The 11,706-nt window shown below is 57.3% G+C and overlaps 1 protein-coding gene across 1 annotated transcript; it reads left to right on the forward strand.

Annotated features, from left to right (window-relative positions):
• Nucleotides 1–958: 958 nt before the first annotated feature.
• On the forward strand, nt 959–9,837 carry VOLCADRAFT_90884 (uncharacterized protein; the record flags this gene model as incomplete). The annotated part of the gene is made up of 11 exons (XM_002950302.1): nt 959–1,402; nt 1,755–1,844; nt 2,012–2,020; nt 2,182–2,388; nt 2,635–3,775; nt 4,159–4,199; nt 4,874–5,089; nt 5,477–5,607; nt 6,211–6,736; nt 7,727–7,801; nt 9,784–9,837. 11 exons carry the CDS (start codon nt 959–961, stop codon nt 9,835–9,837), a joined length of 2,934 nt encoding a protein of 977 aa, XP_002950348.1.
• Nucleotides 9,838–11,706: the final 1,869 nt, after the last annotated feature.

An 11,706-nucleotide genomic window follows, 5' to 3' on the forward strand; every position in this document is an offset into this window, starting at 1 on the left:
TACGACATAATCCCTTTGGGTTCGTTTCTCGGTAGCGGTTACAGCATCGTGCTGACCAGGAACAGATCCTATAGCGTTTTGGACCCTAAGGATTTTGCGTTCAAAATATTTCTTCAATACAACTGTAGAGGTCGACTTACAACACCGGAGTTCAAACGAGCGTGGGCAGCCCCTAAGGTTGTTATATCCGTCAACTGGCAGTTAATAGAGGCCAATTAAAAGTGGCAACAACTATAAACTTACTTTTAATCTGGATGGGATTTGCTGGCTTGATGTGATGTTAAGCGTGACCCAAGGGTGCAGGATAGCTGCCGTCCTTTTTGGACCCAGCTGCATCCCCCGATATGGGAATGATGACTTAGGCAAACAATATTAATGAGAATCCGCTATTTAACATGATCAGCGGCACAAGAATTGAGAAATCGTCGAGCGATGATGCGCAGCTTGTCCAGGTAAACCTTGCGATAAAATATACACGAGATGCGAGGAACTAGCGTCACCTATTGCAGAAAACCTATTGCGCTGGGGGTCAGAAGGTCGGGCCATTTCTTGACCCCTGCCCTTCGCCCCTACGCTTCATTCACCCTTCACCGCGTTTCACACCTCCCGCTTCCTAGCTACCTTCCCCACATCACTCCTCTCACCCGCACCTACCCAACCCCTCATGCCACTTCCCGCTTCTTCTTCACCATCCTCCCGGCCCCTCTGTAACCCTTGACAGAGCCAGACCATATCCCTGGAGCCTGCCGTACTCAGTACGGCACTTTCGGAAATGTGGCACCAACGCCTTCTATGCGACATCATCCTACGAACCACCACCACCGTCACCGCCACCGCCGTCGCTGCTGCCGCCGCCGTCGCCACTGCCAGCCGGGATGACGCTGATGCCAGACACGACAGCAGCGGTGACACCAATGGTGACACAGCGGACATGGAGGCTTTGGGAAGCAGCATAAGCATGGCAGCGGTGGCGGGGGACGATGACGTGGTAGCGGCTCGCGGCGACGGGGCGGCTGTCGTACGAGCGGCAGTGGCCGCAGAACAAGATGTTGGGGAGGTGGAGGACCTCCCTGCGCATCGTGTCGTACTCGCGGCCACATGTGAGTACTTCAGGGCCCTATTGACGGGGGCGGGAGCGAACATGAGCGACATGGCGACGGCGGCTGCCGCCGGGCAGGCCGCCGCGGCTGTGGCGGCGGCGGCGGCGGCGGCGCCATTAGCAACGGCGATGGAGACGGCGGCCGTCGTGGTCAGCTTACCGGGTCTGGACGGTTGGGCACTCCGGTTGGCGGTTGGGGCTCTGTACGAGCGGCGGGTGGAGATAACGGCGGATAACCTAGAGGGGCTCATCTCAGCGGCGTCGTACTTGGGGGCGGCTGCACTACTGGACGCTTGTACGGCGGTGAGTGGGCAGGGGCAGAGAGTTGGATTATTGGGAAGGTAGTTCTGGAGTACGTGTGCGCATGTGTGCGTGTGTGTGTGTGCGTGTGTGTGTGTGTTTCCGCCTGTGCCTTTATCCCCCTACACGCCATCCCCCTGCCTCTCCTTAAAACCCCTAAAACCTTTGAACCACCCGATCCACGTCGATTGCGCTGTCAATCGACATCCCTTTGAGAGCTGCTCTCTCACCTCCCCTTCGCACCTTCCATTAGATTTCCCACGGACAGGCAGACAGACAGACAGACAGATTTCAGACAGACAGACACTCACCTCCCCCAACCCCAACTGAACACCCCCTCCCCTCCCTTCGCCAGTTCATCCGCTCCAGTGTGGGCCTGTCCACGTGTCTACCGCTGCTGCTGCTGTCGTGGCGCTATCAGCTGTCGCCCCTCAGAGACGAACTGGTAGGGGGTGGCGGGAAGATGTAAGGGGAGGGGGAGGGGGAGGGGGAGGGGGATTTGGGATGAGTTAGAAAGAAATAGTGTCGGTGCGGGTGTAGGGCTTTCAACGGGATTTGTGGACTTGCTGCTGATTGATGACGCGTGTCCCCCCCCCCCCCTTGCTGTGGCAGCTCGGGGAGGTAGGGGCGATAGGCGGCTTACCGCATCACAAGTCTGTCTCTGCGCCTTTGCGCCTCTGCGCCGCTTTTCTCGTGTTCCTTTGTTTTCGTAGCACTCTCTTACGCCGTTTCTTATTACATTTTTACTGCTTAAAACCGTTGCTTCGTTGTGCGCCGTACAGATGTCATACGTCTGCCGTAGGTTTTCCGTACTGGTTCGCATGCCCCTCAGCAACGATAGTAGCAGTGGTGGTGACGTTGCCACCGAGTACGAGTACGGCAGTGCTGGGTCCGATCCGGATTCGGTTTCGGAGGTTCTGCGGCTGTCTTCACTCCCCTTGGAGCTGCTGTTGGAGGTGCTGAGGAGTGAGGAGCTCCTAACGGAATGCGTAAGTAGTATCTAACTAAGAGGTTTTAGGTTTTCGAAGTTTCGAATTAGTATTATTAGGAATATATGCCAATGCACACCGTCCGTCCGTCTGTCCGCCTTTCTGTCTGTCTGTCTGTCTGTCTGTCTGTCGGCATTTCACTGACGGTCGGTTATTCGTTCATTCAGAAATTGTAGAGACCTCGCAAGTGGTCATTAACCACCAACCGTTTGCAACCACCCCAACTGCCATGCCATGCCTACCCAGGAAAGCGACGTGTTACAGTGCGCTCTGGAATGGCTCGTCGAACAGGAACTACCGGACGGTCCCCAGGCGCCGTACACTGACATCGGCACAGCTGTCGGCGGGGCCGCCGGGGGAGGCAGCAGTAGCCTTGGCGACTCTGTCAAACCCGGCAGCAGCAACGGCTGTAGCAACCCACAACCGCCCTGCATTGACAGCTGCAAACCTTGCGACGGCACCAGTCGTATCAGTGACACTGCCTCTGCAGCGCGGGAGCTGGTACGGCTGGTAAACTGGGACTGTCTGCCCGACCCGCCACATCTTCATATGACCCGTGGGTCACTGGCGGCGCAGACCCGCGCGCTGGCGTTGTTGTTGGCTGCCTACGCGGAGGAGCACCTCAGAGCGCCCGCGTCAGAGGCCCTTTCCACGACCGCCGCCGCCGTCGTCACCGCCGCCGCCGTCATCGCCGCCGCCTTTGCGCCAGCGGAAGGCGCTGGCGGCAGCGCCGTACCGCCTCCGGCAGTACTCCGCTTACGGAGGCTGCTGGCGGAGCTGCAGGCGGCAGCGACGGCGGTGGACCTGGCACCCCATGGCCCCGCCACGGAGTCGACGGCGGCGGCGGCGGCGGCGCCATCGCCACCCTCGGCAGGGGCAGTAGCTGCAGCTTCTCTTGCTGGCGCCGTGGCCTCTAACGGCGGCGGCGGTATTAACGGGGCCTTGCGTCGCATCGGGGCTGTCGTATCATCTGACGTTGAGAGTAGAGCGTACGGCGGCATTGGCGGCGGCAGCGGTCGGCGGCGGCGGCACCTGGCGTCGTGCCTGCTGGCGGCGGGGGGCCATGACGCAAGCTGGCGAGCTGTCAAGGCGGTGGAGGTGTACGACCCTCGTACGGACCAATGGATGACGGGGCCGTCGTTGCTGCAAGGACTGTCTTTCACGGGTGCCGCCATGGTGCCTGGATCTGGATTCGGGTTTGAATTCGGATCTGGTATTGGATCCACCAGAGGCAGCTGCGGTGCGGTTTATTTGGTTGGCGGCACGCCGCTGTGCAGCAGTGTTTGGCGGCTGCCCTGGGGCGGGGACGGACCCATGGGTCGCGGCTGGGAGCCTTGCCCGCCTTTGCTGATGCCGCGAGCGCACGCGGGAGTGGTGGCGGTCGCAGGTAGCTGTGGACAACGGCGGGGGGGGGAAGAGAAAGAGGTGGTTGGGCGCTGTGTGTGCATGCATGCATGCATGTATGTATGTATGTGGGCTTTGTCCTTGACAGTTTTATATCCAAAACCAAAACCACCAAAAATCCTGCCCTTAATAATGCTGCTAAAAGTGCAGCCACCTCAGCGGCCACCGGCCGTGGGTCCCTCCTGACTTCCGTATTGAGGTGACGCGTGCTGCCACGTGCGGCACTCCGTTGCCTCTTTTCTTTGTCGCGTTTTTCTTTGTCGTGCTTTTCTTTGTCGTGCTTTGCCTCTTTTCTTTGTCGCGTTCTCTCCCTCCCCCCTCACTTCCCTCTCGCCCTCCCCCCTGTCCCGCACGTCACGGCTGCAGGTACCCTCACAGTGCTGGGGGGCCGCTCCCAAGTCCAACAGGTAGGGGGGCTGGGGGTTGGGGTAGTGGAAGGGGGGAAGGGGGAGGAATGACAAGACGACAACGGTGATGATGATGCAGGACGCAAAATCCATAAATCAATATATATAAAATGAACAGTAAAGGTCTTCATTACACAAAAACCTGACAATCCTCTTTAAAAACGAATAAAACATTTATACACAACAACCGTTGCACCAAAGCTAAAGTACAACTTCTTCGTGCTAAGTGTTCCCTCGTACGGATGGAATCCATTGCTTGAGAGCTTCCTGATTTGCTTTTCTTAGCATTAATTCGCCTTATTGGGGCAAGCGACCCGTGGGTCAATTACGGAGACCGCCCACTGACCGGGCCCCGAGTCCGCAGCTCCTACAAAATCCAATCCTTGTTCGTACGCAACGTACAAGCTGGCGTTGCGTCGCCAACTCGTTGTGCATCTCCTATTAGCTTTCGACAGTTTGTACACCACGTACCCACCGCCTGTTCGTACACTCGTACACTCGCACACCCACGTCTCGCGTATCAGATCCAGCACGTACTCAGCTCAGTGGAGATGTTAATGCCAGCGTGTACGGCAGGAGCTGACGTCACCACGCCTGCCGCCATCGGCGGCGGCAGTAGATTGTTCCCTCCAGCCGCCAGCGACCCCTCCGCCGCCGCCGCCGGGTGCTGGCAGCGCGGTCCAGATATGGTCCTGCCGCGCAGCGCTCATGCGTGTGCCGTACTCGGCGGCCGTATCTTTGCGCTGGGTGGCGCCGCAGGTGGCGGTGCTCGCGGCGGCGGCGGCGGCGGCGGCGGCGGCACGCACCGCAGCGGGGAGTTTCTTGACTTGGGCTCCGGTCGCTGGCACCTGCTGCCCTGCGACATGTCCACAGAGCGTAAATACACGGCGGTGAGTAAGTGCTGCACTGGTTATCTGTCCGTTTGTCTGTCTGTATGTCTGCTTGTTCGTCTATCTGGTTACTTCCTTGGCTGCAGTCCTAATGGGTTCGCTGCCTCTGCTGCTTGATGTGCGACCCGTGGGTCGGTTCATATCTAACGCCCGGCCCCCACTAAACCCAACAGCACCCAACCGATGACCCGAGAGGATGACTCTCTCCGAGAGGACATACTGACACGCATTTTTCTTTTATCGAGTCACAGAACAGTCCATTACCCGTTCCCGCATAATTCCCTTCACCAATTTGCGCGTCCATCCACATTCCGCTTCTACTCCCAGTCCCAGTCCCGTCACTCCTAGTCGATCCCTCCCTTCCCTGCCCCTCCTCCCATTCCGCAGGCAGCCGCCCACGGTGGCCGTCTGTATGTATGTGGCGGCGTCAAGGACTCCCGCACCCGACTGCCCTCCCTGGAGGCGCTGGACCCCCGGGAGGGCAGGTGGGCCACCCTGGAGCCCATGACTGTACCCAGGTGGGGAGGTTAGTGGTTAGCGGTTGGTTGGTATCTTAGTCGTACTAGTCCGCTGTATTGTATTGTCACATGAGGCCGTCGTACATTAATTAGTTAGTTCGTTAGTTCATCATGATGTATGATGGGGATTGGGCTTCGTGGGAGTTTTGTGCAGCTGCGTTGACTCTTTGGGTTGAAGCAGTTGGTGAAGGTTGGCGGTTGGCGGTTGGTTGCGTCTTGCATATAACCCCCTCCTTTCCCCCATGTCCCCCATCGCCGCTCCCCAATCCCCAACCCCCTGGTCGGTTACTTCTTACAACAATTTCCCGATGCAGTATCTGAGTCTACCAAAGGAGCGCCTGGACTATCCATCCATCCGTCAATCTCTGGTGTGTGCTCCACTCGCATACTGCGGTAAACGTCTTCTTTCCCCCTTTCCCCCTGTTCCTCTTTGGCCCCGGCCCCCATACCCAAACCGCCTTCCTCCCCAGTATTGCCCTTATCGTGGGGTATCCGTCTGTGGTTTCTTCTCCACGTCAATCGTCTGAGGGTTCTTCTCCCCGTCAACCCCTCCCAACCCCTCCCAACCCCTCCCAACCCCTCCCAACCCCTCCCAACCCCCAGGTCAAGTCACTCCATGGCGGCCCTGGGGGGACATCTCTACGTGGCGGGGGGGCAGTGCAGCAGCGTCGACATACGGCCGCCGGCGACCTTTACCTCGGCCGCCGTCGGCATCGGCGCTGGCGGCACCCCCGCCGCCACATCCGCCGCCGCGGCTGCCTGGGGCTGGGGCCCTGCCAGGAGGACACTGTCCCCGCCGGCCTTCCCCGGCGGCAACTTTAGCGCTCTCGGAAGCTCACCTCCGTCACTGCCGTACGGTCATGTATCCGCCGGGGGGAGTGGAGTGTACGGCAGCGCACCGGGGCCTGGCGGCGCCCGGACCGCAGCGGGCTTGCTGGGGCTCGGCCTCGGCGGTGGCGGAGCCGCAGCCGCCGGAGCCATCGGTGTCGCCGTCGGCAGCGGCGGCGGCGGTGGCTGTGAGGATATGACGGTGCTTTCCGCCGTTGAGTGTTTCGATGTGGCTGCGGGGCGGTGGCGGGTGGCTGCTCCCCTGAGTCACGGGGGCAGGGCGGGACTGGCCCTTTCCGCGGTGTGAAGGCTTTGCTGTACGTGAGGTGTATTGTGATCTCATTGTATGGGGAGGACAGCGTACTTCAGTACTGCCTGCCGGAAGTATGTATGTATGTATGTGGGTAGAATATGCTGGATATGTTAGGATAGGTCGCCGGCAGCAGGATACACCATCACACGCACACACACAGACACACAAACAGACACACACAGACATACACACAGACATACACACAGACATACACACAGACATACACACAGACATACACACAGACATACACACAGACATACACACAGACATACACACAGACACACACCAGTCAAGACCGACAGGGACCGCATCATGACGCCAGAAGGCCCACACGCCTTGAGCCGTACGCACCGTGTGCCGTACGTACTTTACGTAGCGTTGTTATGCCGTTTGCTGCAGTTGTAGCATTGGTATTTGGCGGTTCTATTCTCAGTTGTGTTCATGTAGGCTGCATACAGCAGTGGCAGCAGACATCACATCACATCACATCACATCACATCACATCACGGCGTTCGTCGGTTGGACCGCCACCGTAACGCCTTGGAAGGTCCCATGAGGCTCGTGGCCTCTTCAACTGAATGCCAGGATTGCATTTGTCCACACCTGGTTACCGCAACGCAAGTAGGGGAGCTGCTATAGCAGGACGGGGGGGAGAAACTGGCAGGGGAGCGCGGCAGGTAGCTCGCAGGAGGAGTAACGCGTGCAAACAGGCGCCATTTGTACATATGTCTGTCTTCGTTAACACTTATAAAAGGAGGTCATGTAAAGGTGTGAAGTAGTGGGGTACATAGCTTCACTCCTGGCCACTGGTCTGGCAGTCCCTACTACCGCCCTTCCTGATGTGTTGCTGAGGTTTCGGAGCAACCCCCCATCCTTTTCAGCGGCCCATGAGTGTCGAGATCCGCGAGCCCAGTGTGACGTTTTCGGGTTCAGCACCCCCCACCCCCACCCCCACCCCGCCCCCACCCCCACCCCTAGACATTGGGGGAGACCAACTGCGAACTAACCAATGATGGGCGACGACAGCTCCGCCCCTGGACGGTCGGCTCGCAGGTCAATCACTGCAACCCATGCAACCCATCAGGCCCATCACTATCCTTTGGCAGGCAGAGGGCGCGTACATCGTCTCTTGTGAGGTCTTACGAGGCATGTGTATGTGTGCTGCTGGCTGCTGGGCGCTTATGAAATGCCGGGCCGGCTGGCCGGCCGGCAGGGGATGGTTGGTTGGTAGTAAACCCGATACAAAGCGAGGAAACCAGCTAAGTCAACGTGAAGATTACAGCGTGTAGGAGCCTAAATAGGCGCCTACGTGATACACGTGATGCACCAGTACACAAACAAGCACGCATGATGATGATGGTGATGGTGGTGATGGTGATGATGACGACCAGGAAGCTGCAGGCCGGGCGACCTGTGTGCCCCCCCTCGCCCTTGGCCTCCATCCATCCGACGCGCATCCATCCGTCCATCCAACCATCGCCCCACCACCCCCACTTTCGCCCGCGGGGAGGACTGTCGAACCCCGGGGGGAAAGGTGGTTATTATGCTCAGGGTGCTTTGCCGTACACTCTGCGCAGCACCAATAAGGATGGAAAGGTTTGAAAGCACGTGTGGATGGTGCACAGATAGGTAAGCCAGGCAGGCAGGCAGGAATGCCCCCATCCATCCATCCATCCATCCATCCATCCACCGACCCGGGGGGCAGATGTGACATGTGACCACCACCACCGCCGTCTATCTAAACGCATTTCTATAGTTTGCCACTAACAACTTCAACCCTTACTTCGGCCCCAGGGACTCCAGGCATCAACTTTTAATTTTTTTCAACAATTATTTTTATTATTTTCCTGCAGTTATACCTCCGCCGCCGCCGCCTGCCGCCTCTTTCCGACAGCCTACGACGTACGACAGGCCGTTGGGCCCCTCCCAGCTCCCCCGGTGTTGGTCCCCCGGGGTTGTACAGTACTCCTTTGAAGGGGGGTAACAACGCTGAGTGAAAGGTGGTGGTGTATCGCACATACATACGCACATACATACGTGCGCACTAGTCCGCAATTTCTAACTGACACCAGAATAAGATAAGCGGTTTATTGGAGCCCTTACTGTCGCGGCCACTAACAAAGACAGATTTGCCCGCTCGCCAACATGACAGACAAATAATGTAAAATCAACAAAGCAATGCTGGGCGCGCCCCGGAGGGCACTGATAAGAAAATACAACGAACATGAAGCCACCCGCGAACACCATCACCGGGCCGCCACCCAGGCAACTCTTTCCTTCCGCACACCTTTGGCACCTTTGGCACACCCCTCGAGCTCGACCCTCAAAGGCCCCCCTGCTGCTGCTTGATTTACTTATTTAGCAGCATTTACCTCTTTATTGATTACGGCAGGTTGAGGCTTCAGCTTACCGACAAAATGCAACAATTGGTGGTACAACTACACAGGATTACGAAACATCCCAGCCGCCACGCTGTAAACAAAATCGATCGGAATACGACACGGTTTCACGATACACACGAAGCAGCCACTCCCCCCGGGGGGCCAGGCGCGCCATGCAGGAGAAGTGCGTGCTGCCCGTACTGTCGTACATATAACCATACATCACGGTTGACGTACATTTCATCATCGCATGAACTTCTTGCAGCACTAGCATCAAGCAGCAGGACTAGTAGATGTATGTGACATGTACATACATACATACGTACTTATACGAATCTGTAAAATACGCCACGCGAGCTATAAAACGCCCGTACCCACACACGTCCATACATACAGACAAATACGTGCCGCGGACCGTTGCGGTGGCAGTCGGATGAACGGAGATACATACATACATACATACATACATACATACATACATACGGCACCACGGGGCCACCACAGGCGCCCCGGGTGGGAGTGCACATGCGAATCATAGCTTGAAAGCTTTGCAAGGACATCACCTCACCTCACCTCACCTCACACATTAGATCGAATGCGCGGCCACCGTCAACTTGCCGCCGCCCCCTCCACCCCAGACCCACAGCCCCACAGCTCCTCTTTACCGCCCCCCCCGGCACCGCCAAGTACCTTTCACGCCCCACGTAAATCAGGTTTTGCATCGCACCACCATGCAAGACATTTATCCAGCCAGCCATTAAACCACCCACCCAAAGCCATATTACTGCCATCAGTCGCAACCTCACGCTCAGCACCACCACCACCACCACCACCAGCTGCCCCAGTCATTGCCCCAATGCTGATTGGGCACCACAGCTGTACCCTTATTTAAACACGCCGTACATCTCCTCATGCCGCAGAGAACCAAGTGCACCACCACTGTAACCCCGGACAGCGCACATACACATTCCAAACGGGATGTTTGACCTTCCCGTCATCAGGTGTACGGCACGTACGACATCTATGGTGTACGACATTCGCTTCAATGCCCGTGCCTGCCAGTCCCCATCCATAAATTCGCCCGATTCTGCGTTGGTGGCTTACTAACGAAAGAGAACGTTAGAGCCCCCGAACCCCGATGTGTCCGGATGTGAAGTCAAGGAACGTAAAAAGCAGAGGTTCAGTTTCATGTTCCTCCTCCCGGCGGCGGCGGAGAGGTGGGATCTGGGGTGGCAGGTCGTGCAGATCATTGTGAATTTCCCTCACACATCGCCTCAACACTTTCCAACACACGCACACACAATCACACAAACGGACAACGGCGCAGTCCACCAGTGCATTCAGGACTCGAAAAATCAAAATGAGCAGTCAACGGCTTCTCACAAAAACAGACCTGAACACGCACACCCTTCACCTTGCATGCAACCCTCTGCTTAGCCCCCCCTACCTCCTTCCTCGCGTGCGCTTTCCCAATCTCCCAAAAATCGTTTTTCCTCTTGTCCCCTCCTCTCCATAACCTCCATCAATCACATACATACATACATACATACATACATACATACAAACACATGTCCGGGCCCTGTGTTTATTTCAAATGCTTCCCGGTGGGGTAGGTGAATGGGTGGTGACGTGACGAAAAGGAACTAGGAATCCATGGAACGGAGGGGCATCCAGGGGCATAAGGCCCCCCCTCCGACCCGCACACCCCCGCTACTACTTTGGTAGACATCCCAAATCGGAAAGGCTCCTCCCGCACCACCGCCGCCAGGAAGTCCATATACTATCTAACTGCTCCACGCTTGTAGTACTTTTCCGAAACGTGACCCAAAAGACACACAGAGACAGACAGACACACGCAAGCGACAGGTACCCATAGCGGAGCCTGCCCTGGCGGATGTCGGGTCCGGTCCGGTCCGGTCCGGTGTGTATTATTGTACAGCTCAAGGTTACAGCACCTCTACCTTCCAGTGGCTGAGTGGTTCCGTGATCTGACACCTGATCACCTCACTGGGGGAGATGTCCCAACCCAACCCAACCCAACCCAACCCAACCCAACGCACAGCCTCCCCTTCTCCAACAACCCGCGCTGCTTGCTCTCGCCAGATGGGTACCTCACACACAAACGTGCGCGAGCGTGTCCTAACAGGCATTCAGGGGTTCTGCACGTACGGACACGCATACGCACAAGCGCACATACATACACGTACATACATACGCACGCACTTGGCGGCGTTTCATTTCGATGACAAGCTGCCCACACCCGCTACGAGCTGGCTGAGAGCCAGGGAAGGCGAGAGCAGCAGCAGCAGCAGCAGCAGCAGCAGCAGCAGCAGCAGCAGCAGCAGCAGCAGCAGCTCTTGGCCGTTTTATTTATTAGACATCAACCCATTCCCCAATCCATGACCTGGTGGCCATATGTGATCGCCCTTTGACAAGTTATTCAAGTAATCATAAATAATCATCGAAAAAAAGTGGTATCGCCCCCGCGCTGAGATCAATGAGATGACCGGGTTGCCAAACCGCATTCCGGTGTGGCCACATTTCCTCGGGGTGAGGTGAGGTGAGGTGAGGAAGGTC

This window comes from Volvox carteri (assembly GCF_000143455.1).
Source record: "Volvox carteri f. nagariensis unplaced genomic scaffold VOLCAscaffold_18, whole genome shotgun sequence".
NCBI classification, from domain to species: domain Eukaryota; kingdom Viridiplantae; phylum Chlorophyta; class Chlorophyceae; order Chlamydomonadales; family Volvocaceae; genus Volvox; species Volvox carteri.